Raw genomic sequence first — 21381 nt, 5'->3', positions numbered from 1 at the left:
TATATGTACATATACATATGTTTGTTATGCTGAGTGACAAAATGAATGAATAATCTCGAACTCTCTTTAAGTGGATACCATCCGAGAGGGTATTAACAATATACGAATAAAAAAAATAAAGAGCTAAAGGCGAATAGTGCAAATGGACCTGCGACCCAGTTGGAGCTGCCCCGACATCCATTATGGCTCCACACCACCTCAAATCGGAACAGAAAAAATGGCGGAAAAGTGGGGAAAAGCGAAGGAAAATGCAGGCTGGCTTTCCCTTTGTGCCAGCTATGCTATGATTGCCCATGCTGATGATGACAATGTCGACTGTCGGGGGCCCTGCATCGAACGACTTTACAATGGGCACGATTTATAATTTGATTAGCGCATCGCTGAATGAGCACGGAAAAGAAAATCACGCTCAAAAGTCAAGCGGGAAGTGCAGCCGAGTGCACTGAGCGAAATCGAGGGTGTGGAGGAACCGCTTCCGAGCTGGCTGTTATCTCATCTAGTGCAAAATGGAGCGGGCCATCACACTCCGTTAGCTGACAATGACAAATGATGATGGAGGAGCGGTCGCAGGATAATCAAAAAAAAAAAAAAAAAAACAAAAAAAAAAAAAAGAAACCCAAGCTTAGCCAAAAGCCGAATCCAAACTAAAGTGAGCAAAAAGCCGGCCATTCTCCTTTGGCTTTCAATTAATCCGAGCAAGTGGCGCTTTTATTGAGCTAGGCCTGCCGCCATAATCAGTTGTGTTTTGTTTCCCACAATACGACAACAAAAAAACACACAGATATCCTCACGAAAAAAACACGATCCGCCCAAAAGGGTTTTATCTGGAAACAAAGGCGCCGAAATTTGCCTGCCATTCATTAAACAATGAACAACAAATCCAGCTGGGGGCGTGGCACTCTGCCCGGGAAATAGATTAATGGCCACAGACAAGGCCCAGCGAATCAATTTATAACACAGCCGACGGACCACCGCAAAGCCAGGAAAAAAGGTGCCCTTTTAGGATGAGGAATGTGAACAATAACGATAAATAATAAAAATTAAATACAAAATTACAAAATGCCTGTACAGCACATTCAATTTTATTAACCTTTCTTAATATCATTAATTTATTAAAATAATTTTGTAAGATGTTTCGGTTTTATATACAGTCGAATCCCGATGATTCGTACCCCGCTAAATCGAAATTCGCGATAATTCGTAAAAAATTCTGTTCCCTTGAAAAAAAATCCCTTAAAAAAAAAACTCGATAAATCGAATTCCCGTCTAATTCGTAAAAAAAGTGATCCCCTTGCCATTTCGAATTATCGGGACTCGACTGTATTCTAATTTTATTCTACCAAATCTATCTTGCACACTCTTTTATTTTTACAGTTTATGGTAAAATATATTATATAAAAACTTGCGTATTATGTCAAAAAATTAGAAAAATGTTATAACCAACCAAATTAACTTAGGAACATTCTCCATATTTAATCTAAGACCTAAGTGTGCTTAATATGAATTTATATATATTCTTGATTTATTTCTTTCTGAAATAGCAAAACTTAATTCAACAGAACAAGATCTTCCAATCCTAAGACTTTGCCTTCGAACACTCAAAGCGAGTACAGCAAGGATAGCAATCCGGTGCTTTAATGCAACTCAATCCAAACCGGGACAATTCGGCGGCCTCCCAAGCGCGATCCTGTTCAAAGAGCTCCATCATCCTTTGGCGCCTTGCACCCGTGATTAATTTGTCCGCCGTGGTCATCTCCACACTCATTGGCTTTACCAGGAAATTTACAATAGGACTTCCCGATGGTGTTTTAAGAAGATCTTTGTTGTTCAACAGTGAAAGGCTGTCGAAAACAAGATGAAATTAAAGTATTGAAATACCAATTTATTCCAAGCTCCCTTACAAATCCCCGGACTTCTTCATTTTGTATGACAGTTCCACATGGAGCAGTGTACCAAATTACGGAGATCGAAACACTAATGTAACCCAGCTGACAAATTTCCCTGGGCCAGGTTTGATGCTCCAGGTTTCCCACTAATCGAAAGCACCAGGATTGCCAGGAAGAAGATGAAAATTGAAAGCATCTGACTGACATTCAACACCATTTGCCACTCAAAAAAGGTCAATCAAATGAGCTGAGGCGCCGAACTCAATCGAGTAGTTTGGGATTGGGGTAAGAGGAATCACATCCGTTAACAAGGTTCTATTTTGAGTGCAAATGTTAGTCAACTTTGGTGTTTCCTTACAAATTGGTTAGATGAGAAGTTACTTAATTTGAGTTACGGAAATCTATGCCGAGTTTTTTCGGCACTTACAATTCACAAATTTCTATAACGTATGAGTATTATTTAAAATTAAAGCTTGACAAGTAAATTCTATAGATATATAATATGTAAATTTTTTTAGTACGTAAAAACTTGTGTAAAATTATAAGAATAACTTAATAATAACAACCGTGTAAGCTTTTGTCAAACCAATAATTATTTAGCATATTTTGTGGTAACTGTTATTTTTCAGATTTAACTGAACTCACAAAGGAAAACCAATATAATTTCTTGATTAAGCCAGAGCCGTTAAGAAGATTTCAATTAACCCAGTGTCCCGTGCACTTGTCTCTTAATTCTCTCTCTTTCACTTTCTTGGTGGCACCCCCTCCGCTTGCCCCACAAATAATCCCCACAAATTGCACAGCGCGTAGAGCAAACAATAAACAGACTAAGTAGTGGAGTGGTGGAGGCGGTGCCAACAAAGTAGGAAGATTGAAAAACAAGCCAAAACCAACACAAATCGTTGTTCGGCAATTTCAGCCAGCCCACACACACACACATACACACCTGTCCACCGAAAAGGCATTTGGCCAGCTATGGAAACCCACACTCCGCATTCCGCATTCCCCCCGAGACGTAAAGTCAGGTTCAGGAAAAAGGGGGCGGGAAACAGTCAGGTGTGTAATTGCAATTCGAATTGGTCAAGTGTAACAATGCAAAGACGGAGCTCACATCTCACACCTGCTGCTGCCAGCCGGGGGAATCAATTTGATCCTTGAACTTAGGCAACAAACTGAACCTGCAACTTGCAACCTTGCCGTCGCAAAGGAGATCGAGACTTGCAACACCCTTCCCCCACTTCTTTTCCTCCAAGCGGACGACTCCGATGGGAACGAAATCAAATTGCAAATTGCATCCGAAAATGTCACGTGCATCGACACATTTTTGGGAGCCAACTGTCTGAGGGTTCCTTTGGCCCGAAAACCGAGCTGAGATGTCGTGACATGGTCGACATGGGCAAAGGTTATTACAATCGCCCGCCAGTGCAATCAGTGGACACCAGACACGAATGGATACCACTGATGGGAAGCTTCGAGCAGAGGTGCTCGCAATATGGTTTCAAAACTGCAAGAAATAAAAGCTAATAGTGAGTGGTTGGTAGCCAACTTGAATTCTGACTTGTAAAGTCCTTAAAAGCCAATTTATGGCAGTTTTACGATATAAGTATGTTTAAAATGTTTTGGTAATTATTTTAATTATAAATACAAAATGTATATATCATACAATATTTGGATTTTAGAAAAAGTGAAAGTAGTGCGTTGGGTTTTGCCAAGTAAAGGTTAAATATATAAATAAATAGTTATTTAACAATTTTAAATTGTTTATTTTTAAGCCTATTTTCACCTTAGAAATGTTTACAAATTACTCGATCGTTGGATTAAAGAATCGAACAAAGATTTATCTGCAAAAAAGTCAAGAGAACACCACTTTTTCGCCGAAGGATTCGCAGTCTGCACCTGCAGCATTCTGCACTCTTTATCCCGACAATGAGAAGGGGAGGGGAGGGTTGAGGGGTAAGGCGGCGCTGTTCGAGGGGCGGAGTGGGTGGCCGCCCCATTCATTATGTTGACCACGCTGTCGCATTTGCTACGTGACATTCTGCTAACTGCCCTGAAAATGGAGCCAGGGCTTCATCGCACTTGGGCCATTGTCAGCTCAGCTTATAACCCTATAGCTTTATATACCCAAAAGTCTGATATCAATCAACTTTTTAGGCACCCTAGGTGGGTTATCCAAAAAGTAATTTTAATATTTTACTTCAGTTGTACCATTTTCTGTATCTTAAATAATTTGAAGTTTTTCATACTATAAAAACAAATTTAGGTTTTGGCTTGTTGGTTTCTATGAAAAAATTAAAATGTAAAATTTTCAAAGTTCTTACGTATATTTAACCATAAAAAATAGTTTTCAGTTCCTTTGCAAATTCAATTACTTAAAATATTCTTCATTTCACATATGACTCTTCACTTCTGGTTTAATATTTATTACCCTAATTTGAAGCAGCTTGAAATTTTGGTAGAGGCACGTTCAACAACGTGTTGCAGATAAATATTTAAACTTTTTTTCAGAACTTTTGTGCCAAAAGCGCAATGCTTTCTCCTGCGAGGCATACCCTTCTAGAAAAACCATACTGATAAATGTCCTCCCTCCGGCTGGGAATTAGATTGCAGTTAGTTTTCCACCCATTCCAGCTCATCCTAATCCGCTCACTCCTTTCCAGCTACTAATATGCCCATTGGGGACGTGATTGCAGCGATTCCATTCAGTTAGTCCACTGCATCATTCCGATATTTTGACCGCCTGGGAGACCTGGCCAAATTGAGTTGGGCTCGGGGCTTTGTCTTCCAATCGGAGGCTCCAGGAGCTGCCCTCGATCCACGTGATGGGTGCAGTTCAGCGTGCTGCCAAAATTTATCCAATTGCATTGCCATTACACTATACAAAGTTATGGCAATCTCTCTCCGGAGAATCGCCGGCGGAACGGAAAGAAACAATGCGGGGCGTAGCCAGTTCGAAAGTATCGAGATTGCAACGAAGTGGGCTTTGAATCGCAAGTAAATAAAGTGTCTGGGAAGCAGCAGCACCTCCGGCACATCCTCCCACAATCCGTGGTATCCTTGGAGCAGGAGTTGAGTTATGAACGTGCTGGGAGCAACAAAGCGAACCGAACACCCGCAATCCTGGAACAGAAACTTAAAAGAGGGGAAGCCTCGTAAAGTAAATGTGCAAACATTTATTTATGTGGCCTGCCAAGGAGCACTTTAAAGCTCAGCAATTGCCCTGATTTCTGGTGGTAACTACGGGAAGCTTCTATTATATATAGTCCTGCAACTGGACTTTGTAAACAAATCATTTCTAAAGGTTTGTTGCTTGAAGTTTTCCACGTTAAGTAAAATATTAGTGCCAGTTCTTTACTGCAGGTATTTATTACAAAATTGCTGTTTGTTTGTTGTGTAGTTTATATATATAATAAAATCCTATTTTATTTATTTTTAAGGAATGCATAAGAATATTGCACGTAATTTAAAAAAAGCAACGAAATGCAAATAAATATAATTTAATACACAAACATACCCATGATAAAAGAAGACTTGTTAAATGACGATGTATTGTTTTATTCAAACTACATAGTTGTAAAGTTTTTTGCGCTCATCAGGGAATACAATTTCCAGTGAACTTTAGCTAATGTCCTTGCCTCAAAAACATTGAAACTCACCTTTGGAATCCCATTTAATCCCGGCTGAAACATCATTATTTGGCACACATTTGGTCTTGGTTTTGTTCCTGCAGTCACATTTCAATTTTAATGAGCACTTGAGAGTTTCACGTTTTTAGCCGTAACTTTAATTAACAACAAAAGTCATGGTCTTGGCCTGCCGAAAACAAAAAAAAAACAAAATGAAAAAGCAATGAAAAGCTTAATTTGTAAGTGAAGGAAGGGCGGACAAGGGGGGAAAAGCGAAAGGGGAGGGGAAATAAAAAGACACATGAGGCCCGGAAAATTTCAAATAGAACTGCTGCGAGTGCTTCTTCTGCTTCCAAGGAACATGGGCCACATAAAAAGTCGCCAGCAAGTAGTTTTTGCTCTTGTACTACTGTTTCTCCCTCGTTTTTCGTCCCTGGCCATGGAAAATGGTTTTTCTTTTTTTTTTTTTTTTTTTTTTTTGCTTTTGCTCTTCTGTATTTGGGCCATGGGTACACGGGTACGGGATATAAATACGGGTTCGGGCTACGGGCCTCCGAAGTTGCTGCTGTTGGCGTTAAAAAAGCGGAAAATCGCAGCACATTTTTGCTTTTTAATTAAGCCCTCAATTTTTTATGTTCCATTCGAAAGCGACACGCCGTGATTTTCCGTCCGCCCCGCCCGTTTTTCACATCCTTGGATGTCGGGCAGAAATAGTTTACTCTTACTGCGAACAACATCTGGAGTGTAAATGTGCGTACACGGGTTAAGAGCTCGCAGTTTGACAAATTATTCTTACTCTCTGGCTTAAATTAAAAGGCGCTCGCTTTGTTCTTCAGCTTGGTATACAGTTCCAGTTTCGAATCTCTGATGTCAGGCATAATTAAAGGTAATTGTGATTACTGGATAACAGCGTGCATTTTTGCATTAAATGCAAGTTTAATTTTTATTCAATAATTATTTACGATTTTAGAACCAAATGTTTTGATCACCACAGGTTGAAAAATAAAACAAAAGCTGGTAGTAAAAACAACAATTTACTCTTCTTTTTTGCATGCTTACAATGCTTACCTACAAACGTACACGTTTAAAATTTTGCATTACATATATTACTAAGTAAAAAAAACAGCTCACTTCTTGTCACCCCGCTGGAAAGATGAGATAAATATATCAGGTAACGCTCTCAACCGATCAGTTTACTTCGGACCAGAGTCGCGCGATGGCCGCTGACAGAATCGCTTTACAAAAATGCTGATTTGGTTAAAGCGATCGTTGAACTAGTGAATCGCACGTGACGGCAATTACTTTTGGGTGCTTCAATAAAAACACCTTCAAAATAAAGGCATTTCGGTTTACATTCGCTAAACCGGTTTCAAAAACTCGATAACGCGAAAGCTTAAGGTTTTGGGACTGAAGCCAATCAGTTTAAAGCGGTGCACTTTATAGGAATCCACGAGCCATCCATCGTCTGGTTCCTGAGTACTTTGGATATCCAGATCCCGCAGATCAACCTCGGATCCACCAAGTTTCTTGCAGAAGGTAAGTACAAGTTCGCCAATTGCCAATCGACAGTGTTTCGGATCGAATTGTTCTTCGATCTGCGAGTCCGCGAGAACGTTCTGAATACGCTGGACCATTTCCTCCTTTTCTTGTGTGGTTCCGAGATCCAAGAGGTTTCTCAAGCCAACGAACAGCATGTCAACCAGAATATAACAGTCGCCATCGATCCATCGACGAACCACTCGAACGGGAAGAGCATGTCGCAGGTGTTCCCTTTGAAATCGCAGCAAACTGCCGTAGGGACGCCGATTCTGGGCCAATCCGTATATATCCAACGATCCTCGCTCCGTGCAGCAACTCCGGATGCAGGGCCAATCCGACTGCCGCACTGCTTCAATAATTGTGGCCGCCGCCTGACGAGTTCCCTCCTGGAACCCGCCCTCATCGAAGGCCACGCCCAACAACCGCCGGAGGCGCCACAAGCAGTAACGGTGCCTCAATCCACTCAGCAACTGCATCGCACTGACCTTCCAGCGGAGACGTGTCCTGGACAAAGAGCTCAACTCGCGGTGTGATTGAAGCCTTTGGGGGATCAGCAACTGAGAGGTGGTTGCACCACAGCCACCACCCCGCGCTAAACTAATAATTTTGACTGGGCTCGAGCCCCGAAGAAACCTCAAAAACATTTTTATACAAAAAGGACAAAACAATACCTTACCGGACTAACAATAAATACTACAGTAGAAAATATATGCCTACCACGATTGAAATCTCCTGTAAAAATAAAAGCTTGCTAAAGTTAAACCACAGCCCCTATGAATTTTATATAAAGAATTTGTAACAAAGTAATTAAAGAATGCATTTAATGTATTCGACTTATAAAGCACAATATGAATGTAAATTAAAAAGCGGAATACTAATGTTTATTGACTAGAATTTAAATAGGTAAAATTGATCCTTTTATCAAAAAGATTATTTTCATGTTTAGGTTTTATTATTTTCTTTTAAATTTGTTGTACGTATTATTTAGTTATTAAACCTTAAATTTGTTTATAAATCCATTACTCATGATATTTATTTTTAATTTTTTACAGCATGTCGCAGAACAATCTTGTTTTCTGGATCTGCTTGATCTTTATAGTTCCACACATTAAGGCTGCATATGATCATTATCGACTGCCAAATGCCCTCGAACCACAGCACTACAATCTGCGTATTCTCACCCACTTAAATAGCACTGACCAGTGGTTCGAGGGCTCTGTAAAAATCTATCTTCTCGCAAGAGAGTCCACCAAAAATATTACTTTGCACGTAGCCCACCTAAAAATAGATGGGGATCGAACTTCAGTAAGATCCGATCAAGAAATCAACTGCATCACTAATGTTGAAACAAATGACATTTATAATTTCTACACGCTACACTTGTGTCGAGAACTGGAAAAAGATCAAATTTACCAATTGGAAATGCACTTTGAATCAAGGCTTAACAATTCATTAAGTGGTTATTATGCAAGTAATTATACGGATACAGATACCAAAGAAGTTCAGTGAGTGTAATGGTATATTGTTCAAATATTTTAAGTTTTAATTTATTTTTTCCACTTAAGTCATCTTGCAGTCACACAATTTTCGCCTGCGTTTGCGCGGCAGGGATTTCCCTGTTTTGATGAACCCGCCTGGAAATCCACCTTTAACATCACTTTGGGTTATCATAAAAACTTCACGGGTTTGACTGGTATGCCTGTTATCGAATGCCAAACACAGTGAGTAGGTGGTATTGAAATTTTTCTTCCGAGATTAATTCTCGGAATCTATAAAGATCTATTCACCTGCCCTGCAGCAATATAATTCCCATGAATTCTTTTATTATTCCAGTGAAAATCTTGAAAACTACATTTGGTGCGACCACGAAACTCTTTTGAGAACCTCGACATATTTAGTGGCCTATTCCGTTCATGATTTGAAAAATGCAGTCACCGAAGAGAGCAAAACTTTTAATCGAGTGGTTTTTCGAAACTGGATGCAGCCAAAGTTATTGAACCAGGATGTGATTTCCACAGAAATGGCTCCCAAGGTGCTTGCCTATTTTGAGAACCTCTTTCAAGTTAATTTTCCCCTTAAGAAAGTCGATCAAATTACGGTGCCAACTCATCAATTTGTAGCAATGGAAAACTGGGGGATGGTCACCTTTAGTGAAGAGCGATTACCCCTTAATCAGGACAATTATTTGAAGCAAAAGGATGGATTTGCCGAAACGGTGGCCCACGAGTTTGCTCATCAATGGTTCGGAAATCTGGTCACCATGAAGTGGTGGAATGATCTTTGGTTAAAGGAGGGTACTTCCACGTATTTCTCCTATTTGGCTTTAGATGCTTTGGATCCCGAAAGGTCAAGAGGTGAACTTTTTATAGATGATAATTTGGCAAATTTCTTTGAAATTGATTCGGGACGTAATTTGACCGCCATAACTAAAGAAGTTAAGGGTCCTGACCAGATAAGTGGACAATTCTCACCATATGTTTACAAGAAGGGATCTTTAATTGTTCGCATGTTGCACAAATTGTTGGGAGACGAAGCCTTTTTCCAGGGCATTCGTTCCTTCTTGAAAAGATTCTCTTTGGGAAACGTGGTTCAAGATGATCTTTGGAATTCCCTTGAGGAAGCTGCTATTCAAACGAATGTTATATCCCCGGATTTCAATTTAAGTAGGGCCATGGATTCGTGGGTCCTGCAGGGTGGATATCCTTTGGTAACTCTAAATCGGGATTATAAGACAGGCAAAATGACCCTTAGTCAAAGCAGATTTTACGGCGGAAAGGATTTACCAATAGAATCACTTTGTTGGTGGGTTCCCCTGAGTTTTGTTCGCCAAAATCAACCGGACTTTAAAAAAATAACCCCACAATTTTGGTTGGAGTGCCCTTCATCTAGCCAAGTCTTGGAATTGCCCAATCTTCCAACTCCTAATGAATGGATAATTCTGAATCCGCAAGTTAGCACAATTTTTCGAGTTAACTATGATAAACAAAACTGGAATTTGATTACGGAAAGTTTGAAGAATGATGCAAACTTTGGTGGCATTCACAAAATAAACAGAGCTCAGTTGTTAGATGATATTATGGCATTTGCTGCAGTTAGATTGCAAAAATATGATGCTGTTTTCGATCTTTTCGATTATTTGAAAAAAGAAAATGAATTCCTGCCTTGGCAAAGGGTTGTTAATAAATTAAATCGATTGGGAGCTTTATTACGTGGCCAGGAGGCGAAGGATTTCAAGGTAAGTTAACTTGTATTAATTTAATTTAATTTTGTGTAATTACTTGAATTCCTTCTTTTAGATTTACATGCAAAAGCTACTTAATGCGTTGTACAAGCGCTTTCCAAAGTTCGCAGGGATAATAACATCAAGTCCGGCAATCAAAGATATGGCCTTTGCCAACTTTGTGTACTCCCAATCCTGTCGATATCACGTGGGTGATTGCACAAATCAGGCCAAGATATTGGTTTCAAGCCATCGAAATGGCTCTCAAATTGAGTTGCCCTCGGATTTCCAGAAAACTGCCTACTGCTCGTATTTGGAAGTAGGAGGGGAAATGGAATTTCAGGAGATATTTGCACTTTTTCAAAACACCACAGATGCAACTCAAAGAAGAATTTTGGCATCGACTCTCGGCTGCAGTCGCAATTTTCAGAATTTTGAACAATTTCTTAATTTAACCCTACAATCCGAGGAGAAAGTCAATAGCGAATGCTACAGGTTAGCAGTTCAAACGGCTTTGAATAGAGAATATATAGTTTCTCAAACTGGAAACTATATTCTGAGCCATGCCAAAATCATGGGGTAAGTTAAAATTATTTTATGTGTATTTTAAATAGCTTATTCAAAAACAATTTCCAATTTCAGTGAAAAATTTAAAGAAATGGAACTAACACCACTGCTATCGAGTTTTGCTACAAGTCTCCAGAGCCCAGAGGAATTAGAAAACCTCAACGTGCACTTGAAGGACCTCAAGGAGTTTAAGAAACCCCTACAAAAAGCACTCGATAGAGTTCAAACAAACCAAAAATGGCAAAAGGATTGCTTGGCTGATTTCAAGGCGGCTCTAAGGAAACGTATATGAAAAGATTAATTTTAAATTATTATTGATAAGTAATGATTTTTAAATTGAAATATATCCGTTTTGAATGACTTTTAATCGATTCCAGGTGCAAGCACCTGTGTCAACTGATTCTGGCTAAGACTCGGTGAGCTGTCAAGATCCTTGTTCTCGGTATAAATTAAGGCAATAGCGATGAAATCTTGGAGCCAGCATTGAAAGGAATGCGATTTCGTAGGCGGGGCAGGATGTGGACTCAAGGAGGCCGGCTGTCAGAAACGGGTCCTGTCAGGACTTTGACTGGTGGATTGCCTGACACGGGACACACACACACACACACACACACACTGACACTATCCGCTCGAGGAGCATCCATCTGGAGGTCCTTTGTTTTGGCGGTTGTGCTTGGTCCTTTCTGGCATTTGACGTTTACACGGGTACGTCAAAATATGTATTCCTCACTGCCACATCCACCGATGATGACATGTGGAAAGAACATGGAAATGGCGGCCCGGCATTTAGTTATCCCCTTTGTTCGCCACTTCCAGGTTTTGTCATCTCAATGGAGAAGGACACGAGATTCAGCAGGGCTCACAGCTGGCTGCCAATTAGACAAATTAATCGACGGTTATTGATGTGCCAGCGGCTTAATGGATGGCATTTCAAAAGTGGGTCTTAAGGCGTCAATCAGGCGAAAGTATCTGTCAATTGCAACCAATTTGATAGCTTATGCAAGCTTGCATTTGCTAACAATCACTCACTTGATTGTTGACTGCTCCTGCACAACATAAGGAATATTTTGACTGATTTTAGCTAACAATCGCCTGAAGATAATAGAACACAATGCGATTGAAAGCTTAGCAGTTATTCTGCTTACGAACTTAATTGAAATTAATACAATTAATATAAAATACTTAGGGAGAGTTGGGCTGTGTTACTAAACATGGAAAATCTATGCAAATCAATTTTGGTCAACAAATCACATTAACTGACATTATTTAGGAATAATCAAATAAAAAAATTAAAGAAAACGATTAAAAAAACCTGTTTGACAATTACTGTGCAGTAATATTCATTCAAGTAAATATTGCGCTGAATCAATCAATTGATGACCCATAATTGAAACCACAAAGGGAATCCATATGCACATACATCTTATATAAAATGCATTGGCTATGTGCGGCGCTTTATTTGTTGGGAAATGCATACATAAATGCAAATGCAAATGAAAAGTGGCCCTGTCAGAAAAATTAACGCTATTAATGCTTGTTAAAAGCGGTTATTAAATTAATTAAATGTGATGCCAGCTTGACGCGCGTGTAGAACAGGACAGAAACAGAGGCAAATAAATTTGGTCCGGTCGATGTGCAAATGTTTTTCGACATACAACGGACTCCGGTCCTCGGGATTATTTCACGTTAAATATTTACGCTGGACATGGGCATTTTTAGCGCTACTTTTTGCTTATTTATTTATCACAAATTAATTGAATCCGAACGCGGCAGATAGAGTGCGGCTGAAATGTCAAATTAATTGCGCGATTGAAGTGCCTTCAAAAAAACGATATGTACTGTGCTACCCAACTTAAAAGTGCACAACTTTTTATTTCCTGTAGCATATCTTGAATATTTGGTGGATAATAAAACAATAACACATCTAAAAAAATATTTATTTCAATTTATTCAAACTTGTTTTTTCAACACAAAATAATCAAAGGTATGTTTTTGGTTCTACAACAAAGGTTTGATTGTTGATTTAAAATGTTTAAAAAAATGTGAGCCTTTGTTTGTTTATTTTAAACTATTTGTAATCCCTTTTTTAAATGAAAACCAAGTGTTTATGTAATTTTTTGGCCTGGTTGGTTGGCTCTTTCGAATGCCTGATGCCTGAGGATAATTCTGGATTTTAGCCGGAATTGGAGCTCCTTCAGCTGCTGCTGCAGTTTGGCACACAATCAAATTTTGAACGTTAATTAATATGCATTCTGTGTCTGGCAGGGCAGGGATCAAATTATGTAATAGCCGCATTAAAATTGAATTTCTCGATGCGTGCCCCGCAAATTTCAGCTGTGTGTGGGTGGGTATATCTGCCCATTGGATGTCTATTGATATAGATGTAAGTATATATAGACTTGGATTTCTGTTCACGTGGGGACCTCCACTCGCTGTCCATTCGAAAATGGAAAATGGTCTAATTACCTCTAATTGAATACGACAAGCTTACCCCCCACGCAATCCCGCTTTCCCAGTTAAGCGAGACAAATTATTTGTGTGTAGCTGCAATTGCAATTCAATTGGAGTGTTTGGATTATCAATTCCTGGCCATTATTCTGTGTGCCCGACAATCGGGTCAATTGCTATTCCCAAGGAGTTGCAAACGTGATTACCATTCTGTTCAAAGGTTTATCAGGTTATGAGGTTCATATTTGCCATGTTTATTGAAGAAGATAAACTCCTACAATTTATGATTACAGCAGTCAATTGAACCGAAAATTGTTTATTATTGCATACTTACAAGGTAAGTTGTTCTTGCTCTAGATTGCTTACAAGTTTTTAAAATTTAAATTATTATAATATTAAGTTTCAATGCCTTTAAAAGTAATATATAGTCAGGGGTAAATTATAATAAGGGGAAGCTGTTATGCTTACTTTTATTTTTATCTATAAAATCATTTTTTTTGCTTTTGCCATTTAAGGCTACTTTTCAAAGCGAAGCCTCTTTTCTTCTATAACTTCTTGAATACATCATTTTAAATTGCATTTTAAAGCCAGACATGAACTTAACAACCTTTTCATTGGACTGACCTTTTTACCTGCCAAGTTTTCTTTGAAATTAAGCCCGTTACTGGGGAAATATATTTCAATTAGTGCATTTTTTCCCTTGGAAGCTTTGTTGCTCCATTGTTCTTGGTCCTTCCGATTTTCCATTTACTGTGTTGTACAGCTTGTTTGTTTGCCTTTCGATGGGAGATGTCGATGCTTTTTATTGTCTAACTTGTGTATTACATTTTGTTGATGTCGTAAATTAAGGCAGATCGGGATGTGGGTGTTCATTGTTCGTTGTTTTAATGCCGCCAAGGGAAAATAAATTCATTAAAAACTTTTGCCCAATGCGAAAATCCTTTTTATTGACTTTGGCCGGTCGGTTCGGTGGTTGCGTGTGCAAATATTTATGCAAATATTTCTGCACTGGCTAGCATGTTTTGATTGTGCGGGGTCTGTTGCATATTCAGAATCTGAATCCGAATCGAATCGAATCGAATCGAATCGATTTGCTGACCAAATGCGGCAGCTTGCACCTCGCCCCTTATCATAATCAGAATGGAAACTTTCCTTACTTTACTTTACATTTATTGCTTCCTTCCCCGGGCCACAGTTCTTTTGTTTGAATTCTGGGCGAAAGAAATAGAACGTGAAAACTATTTCTTGCTGGCGCCTCCAGGCTGCAAGACATTCAAGAAAGTTGCCACAAAAGTGGAAACCGTACCAGAAGCCCGAAAACTTCCCCTGTCCGGCCAACAGAGAGAAACGGACGGACATGGACAGAGTGGAGCGGAAAGAAAGGGGCACAAAGAGATGGCAACTTACAAATTTAGATTACGAGGCAAGCACAATTGCCACACATGTTTGCACAAATGCTGGCTGGATTGTTTAATTTCGTTTAATTAAATTGCAAATATTTTATTGCTGCACTTGCAACAGAAATTTCCCTTGTAGCGTTTGAATTTGTGTGGCGACATCTGGCACATGGAGCACTTCTCTAGCATTATTACTAACTGCAAGTGTTTCAATCTGTGAGTACATAAAAAAACATTAGTAAGCACTTTAAAGTTTCGCATCGTTGAGATAGAAAGTTATTGAAGGGTTAAATAAATGCATGTATAAATAAATATAATAGGAGAGATAGCTATTTTTGAAAGAACTATAGATACATCTTCATTTAGTTGTTAGTTGATCTATCCAATTTAAGGTACAACTTTCTCTCTGTGTTTTCTTACTGGTGTAGTTTATTTCTCATTTAATGCACTTAAATGCGAAATTGTTATTATGGCTAATTTCGATTAAATCGATAAGCAATCATCGAAATGGCATCGCTCGACACCTCTATAAATATTGAGAGTGTCAGCCACTTGATGCTAATGCAAATTCGATTCTCCCAAGTCATGTAACCCACGACTCAATAATTCACTTGACCACCTCAACGAGCTCTCTTGATTGGCTCCACTTTGAGTGGGTTGCCGCACGACCTTGGCAGTGCAAAACAAATCCCCAACCCCCCAAAACAAAACCTCCCACACTCAAAACAACATTGGCAACAAAAACAGAAGCAAGCAGTTGGGGAAAAGGCATCGAGTTCCTGCTTTTCGAGCCACTTTCTCCTCCTCTTTTTGCCGGGCACTTTCTCCTGCTCTTCTATGTGTTTCTTTTAAGTGCTCCTTATAGTTGATTTCTGTTGTTGTAGTCGAGTTTCTGTTTACCTGCCGCAAACCAAAAAGAAAGTATCCAAAGAAAAACACTTTTATCACGCATCGGATGGAAAAACCAATAGAGGAAAAGCTTCAAAGTCCAACATGGACAGGAAGAGCCCACTCACTTCCCTATTCCGCACCTGCCTTTAAGATGGAAGAAAACGTCTGCAGATTTGTAGGATTTAATATAATGCATTGAAAGGAATAAAGAAGTGTACTGAAAGTATAGTAAACGGCTTGCTATCTTTAGTGTTTTATTCATTTGTTGATTTCATATTTAAAAGCAAATCCCTTACTTTCCACCGTGTATTTGCTACACCCATTCGGCATTAGCTTTCTCCACTGGAAAGTGGTACACAATCAGTCTAATCTGGCTTCAATTTTCGTTCGTTGAACAATGGAACCCCGCTTTGGCTCCCGTTAATCCCCCATGACAACTCGTAAAATTTTAAAGCATATTTACGGGCGGCTGCTCATTATTTTGATGCGCTTTGGCAAATACATACAGATCCAAAAAGGATGAAAGCGGCATAATGTTTGGGTGGGGCTATTATGAGGCGTGGGGGGTGGTAGGTGTGGAATAACATGAAAACTGGAACCGAAACTGGGACTGTGATGCATATATGCATATTAAACAGACCGCTTTTATTCGCCGGCACATTCTGACATCGAATTTGATTGTCTCCATAGTGTTCCTCCCTATTCTATATCCCAAAAGCACCCCATTCCCCAACCCCCGATATCCCATCGTGAATGCATATGCATGAAACGGCATTATTTCGATGCTGCAAACAATAGACCAAAAGATCCAAATCTCTGTTGCTCCTGCTCCTGCCTTTGGTCCTGTTTCTGGTGTTGCTTTTGCCGACGCTCCTGCTCCGCTGTAAATGGAACAAAACAACGCGTCAAACAGCCATTGTAGGTGCACTCAAAGAAATTACTAAAGGTTTGCATTAGAAAGATTAGAGCCTTGAAAAAAGGAACATAAATCATGACATTGTTGCAAGATCAAACTAAGACTTTAGTGCATTGAATGTGATAAATGTTTCCGATCTAATAATGTTTAATAATAATAACAATAATAATCTTACATTTTTTTTAATTATTTGACCACTTTTAATGTTAAAGTTTTCCAAATTTTCAGGTTGTTTGCAAAAGGGTTACACAAACTGTACTTCTCAAGCTCAAAAGTTGACTATTTGTTATCAATTTAAAGTGATGTTTAACTTTCTCAGTGCATGAACCCCATTGGGGGTCCCACTCGCATCTCCCACTTCCTAAAACAGGATGCTGCGAGTGGGGGGATTTAGCCACAATTCATGCGGCTGCATTTGCCTAAGCGCCAAATATTAATGACGCTGCGACGACGAGGTCTGAAATATCATCAGCATCGCTGGGTGTTGATTTTAATGAGAGACTGAAGCTGAGGAGTGTGCCGATGGGATGGGGGATGCCAGTTGAACTGGGGACTGCTCGACGGGGGACACTTTGCTTATCAACGCCATCAATTCTTCCTGCTAGTCCTCAAAATTAGGGGTGTTTATTATTTTTGATTGCCGGCACGCGTCCAAAGGACATCGCACAGAACAATAAAAAGAAAGCGGAAAACAGGAGACAAATAGCCCGTAGAAGGGCTAAAACGTCCCATTGTTTTGGGCCTCAAATTGATAGCGCGTGTGCAAATTTCTGGCTCTTGTTCCTTCACAGCTTTATTTTTTTTGCTTATTGCCTAATGACTCATTTCTTGTCTCGCCGGTGTCCCTTTCTTGTATTTATTCCTTTTGAGCCTTTTGTCTTGCCCGGAGTATTCCCCTTTTTGGGAAGCCGAAAGTTGGAAGGGTGTGAAAATGCCAAATAGACACGCAGCAAAAATTTATTTGGCACCCTGACATTTTTCGCTTGTTGGATAACTTCTTCAAGAAAAGGAAAGTGCAGTAAGAGCTAGCACACAGAAAGAAAATGGGTGTAGTTTTCTATTGCAACACCAATATACAAACTTTGTAAGTTAAAAATCCAAATCAGCTTAATTCATTGGGGGAAAATATATATCTAAAGAAAAATATTAAATTTCATAAAAATGTTCAACTGTTTGGCACTAACCTTTCACTTCCATTTTGCTATTTGAACACATAAATTATTCAAGATAACTTTGGAAAGCATTTTGTAAATCTAGATTTATTTGCAAATAAACTTCAAGAGATACAACAAAATATATATGAGATTTATATAAAATGGCTTTATATAAATGGCTAAAGCTCTTGAAGTTTTTAAAGTGCAGTGATGATCTGGGCAAATGGCACGTTCTGCTTCCCGTTTCGAGTGGCCTGAAAGGTGAGGGTGAAGTTGCTGTCGAAGGTGGGAGTGCAAGTGGTCTGCAGTTGAGTCCTCCCACTCAAGGACGCATTCACGGGCGCTTGCACTCGCAATTAGCGCAAATCAGGCGAAGTCGGATGGTCCTCGGGGCTCTCAATTTGTCGCTTAGCTAGCAATTGAATAACACATGCTCACAATCTGAGCCATTGGTGCCACGAGTGGAGCAATTGAGATGAAAATGGAAAAGTCATATTAGCAAACAATAAGTCGAGCGAACATAAAGGGTTTATATTTAACGTTTAGACTGTCAAAGTGCAAGGATAAAAAAATGCTTCACAACCAGTTAGAAAATCAAAATATAATATATTTAAAACTTATTATTATTTATATTAAATAACGTTTTAGAGATTTTTCAAGGTTCTAGGTTTCAAAGTAGTGAAATAAAAAAAGAGCTTTTAGTTTATAGTTGAAGCTGGTTGTACAGCGTACAATTTGAAATCCCTTTTTCATTAATGGAATATTTGACTCGGAATTCATTCCTTTTTCTGTTGTTGTTGTTGTTGCCCCTCTAAAAACCTCGTCCACTTTCAAGTCGTAATGTTTTATACTGACTCTTGAAGCATTACTCTTCATATAATTAAAACTTTAAAAAATGGTTTACTTGAAATTACGTTTTAGAGATTTTTTTAACAGTTTCTAGGTTTCAAAGTGTTAAAATAAAAGAGAAGCTTTTAATTTATAGTTGAAGGTACAACCAGCGAACAATTTTAAATCCCTTTTTCATTAATGCAATATTTGACTCGGAGTTCATTACTTTTTCTGCTGTTGTTGTTGTTGCCCCTCTAAGGACCCCGTCCACTTCCAAGTCGTAATGTTTTGTACTAACTCTTGAAGCATTACTCTTTTCTCCATTGTTGGTTTACTTCTTCTACGGCTTCAGCTTCTTCAGTTCTTTTAAGTTGTTGTTGTTGTTGCTGTTGTTGTTTTGGGTTGTTGTAGTTGCTGCTGTTAAGCATTCTTATCGCCGTTGGTAGCATTGCCGTTCCTTCTTCTTAGCCGTGCATTTTTCATTTCCGCCTCTGCGTCGCGGCATTTCCCTTCATTTTTCACACATTCTGTACCGAAGTCCCCTTCTCCGCTCTACTTGCCATATATATTTCGCATTTATATTATTTTGTAATGTTTATTTCACTTTGAGAACCCTAACAGGAAAGCCCCTCCCACGTCCTTTTTTCACTTCTCCTGGCTTTGACACTTTCGGTTAAGCCTTTAAGGAATTGACTCTCTGTCAAGGGATTTTTTTTTGGCTTTCAAGTTGCAGATTTAAGAGCTTGCACTTGTCCATCTAGGAATACAAAAAAAATGACATTTTTAAAAATCCGGATGAACTATTTCGTTCGTATACATTTTAAATAACATATTTTTACTACTTGTTTTTATATTCGTCACTCGTAAAGTAAAATTTTTATTTGTATCTATATTTGTTGAAAAGTATGTTACTGGTCGGAGGAAGCACTGGCGAAAGTCTATACATTCTTGATCAGGATCAACTGTATGAATGACTGTATAAAAATCAAAAATTCAAAATATGAATTCTTGTTTTTCGTACGCAGCGCAAGTTTGTTACACTTTTGTGTCACGCCCACTTTTACGCCCACAGACCGTGAAACCCTCTCTTGTTTTATTTTCTCTACTATATTTGAGAACTTAGCACCTACGAACGGAATAAAACTTTAAGACTAAAGTTCCTGGCTTTATATATATCCACTCCCGGACTTTTCTCGGCAGCCTGTCCATTATGATCGTTGGTTGTGTGGAAAATATTGTCTGGTCGACAATTTTAGGGAACATTGTTGCTGGGCGCCATTTCGCAGACCGCAGACAACGGCGGAATAAATTGGGAATGGGAATGAAAATGATGCCCATTGTCATTAGAGGAGGCCCTTCGCCGCCAGAAATCTCTGGCTCTGGCTACAGCAATGGCTATTTCCAGAAGTTGACTATGACTATGGCAGCCAAAAAGGCAATTCCAGAAATTACTATTTGCATTATTTTCACGACAATGCCATGGCCAATTCATGGCAAATAGAACGGAAGCGAATCCGAGCGGAGAAAACGGCTGCGACTGCGAGGAAATCGGGGCGAAAAGCAGATGGAAGCAGCTGCTACAATTGACGGCGTCTGGGGAAAGATGAAAATTGATTTTAATGCCAGAAATTATGTTATTTGCGCATGTTATGGACATACAGGAAATGCGAAGGGCAAAAGACCGCGCACAGTAATACGAGTATCAGCACAAAAAAATGGAACATAAAGGCAAACTGAAACGGAAACTCAAAGAAACTCCGAACAGTACTTTGCCATAAGCTGGATTTTCCCCAACTCCCCATTTCGCACACCCATAATTATTATGATTATGAACTCGACTAAATTACAAACGACTTACGTGTGAATGCGTTGAGCTCCCCATCTCATCATCTTCGCTGTGGACTTGGGAAATCGGAAAATCGAAATCGGTAACATTGGAGTTTGAGTGCCACAATCATTGACTGGCAGATAGCGGAAATTGGCGACTTGAATTTATCGATTGTTAATGGGCGTTTGATAAATCGAGTAGATTAGCCAGCTGGCGAAGAGGGGAAGTGCGCCTGCTGATTGGGGTGAATAATTCAATAGGTTTATTTATGGACACAAGTAACCTTTACCTTCAGAAAGGTAGCTGCTAATTATGTTGGAAGTGAAAATAATACTTGACGAAGCTTGACTTTAAGAGTTTTATTTACATGAGTTTATTTAAGGTTATAAAAAATAGAAAACTTTTTCCATAAAATTAGCATATTTACAAATAAAATAATGTGTGCTTAAAGGCTGTGTTCCGAAAAAAATACAACCAAAATGTATAAATGACCAAACCCTAATAAAACCCTAAGGGCTTGGCAAACAAATATTAAATAAATACATATTAAAGGGGAAAATGCTTGTTGTTTGTGAGCCAAACATTTATGTTTAGACAACAAAGTTTTAATAAAATATCCAGAGATTAAAACTTGTAATCCACCATATAAAAGCTAATAAAGCCACTCATCCGCCCCAGCATATCGCTCACCCGCTTTGTCAACAATTTATTTGGCCAATTCCCTGGTCAAACAACTCCCAAGTTGATGCAATTAAGGAAAATGCATAAAAAAGGCAAAGTGAGAGCGAAAGAATCGCTGGATGAAGGCGACGCGCAAATAAGCCGGGCTAAGAACGAACTTTTGCTGGCCGCATCATAAAAGCGGCGGTCGCAATCTGCTGCGTCTTCATTTCTCTGGCACCACCCACAAAAAAACCTCCCAAAGAACCGCCCAAATGGCGCCAAAAAATAACCACCCACCTCCCCATCCGTGCGGAAGAACTTTGCAACTTGCGACGTCAAATTGCATTGGACTCTGTGTTTAATTTGTGTGATTTATTTGTTCAGCCTGCTGGCCAAGTTTTCGGCTTTTGGTTTC

At 39.2% G+C, this 21381-nt stretch overlaps 3 protein-coding genes across 3 annotated transcripts; 1 reads left to right on the top strand and 2 right to left on the bottom strand.

Moving 5' to 3' along the window:
- Positions 1 to 1500: 1500 nt before the first annotated feature.
- On the bottom strand, positions 1501 to 2207 carry LOC108096578. Its single transcript, XM_017198276.2, has 2 exons — positions 1902 to 2207; positions 1501 to 1841 (listed from the first exon to the last, which is right to left on the bottom strand). Exons 1-2 carry the CDS (start codon positions 1919 to 1921, stop codon positions 1577 to 1579), a joined length of 285 nt encoding a protein of 94 aa, XP_017053765.1. The 5' UTR covers positions 1922 to 2207; the 3' UTR covers positions 1501 to 1576.
- A 4323-nt stretch (positions 2208 to 6530) lies between these two features.
- LOC108096889 lies at positions 6531 to 7772 on the bottom strand. Its single transcript, XM_017198831.1, has one exon. It carries the CDS (start codon positions 7693 to 7695, stop codon positions 6871 to 6873), a length of 825 nt encoding a protein of 274 aa, XP_017054320.1. The 5' UTR covers positions 7696 to 7772; the 3' UTR covers positions 6531 to 6870.
- Positions 6942 to 11205, top strand: LOC108096888 (aminopeptidase N). The gene is made up of 6 exons (XM_017198830.2): positions 6942 to 7048; positions 8104 to 8556; positions 8617 to 8772; positions 8885 to 10286; positions 10348 to 10850; positions 10914 to 11205. Exons 2-6 carry the CDS (start codon positions 8105 to 8107, stop codon positions 11128 to 11130), a joined length of 2730 nt encoding a protein of 909 aa, XP_017054319.1. The 5' UTR covers positions 6942 to 7048; position 8104; the 3' UTR covers positions 11131 to 11205.
- Positions 11206 to 21381: the final 10176 nt, after the last annotated feature.

Source organism: Drosophila ficusphila, unplaced genomic scaffold, assembly GCF_018152265.1.
Source record: "Drosophila ficusphila isolate 14025-0441.05 unplaced genomic scaffold, ASM1815226v1 contig_414, whole genome shotgun sequence".
Lineage (NCBI taxonomy): Eukaryota > Metazoa > Arthropoda > Insecta > Diptera > Drosophilidae > Drosophila > Drosophila ficusphila.
Note: the sequence above shows the minus strand (reverse complement) of the source record. Positions and strands in the feature narration are given on the sequence as shown.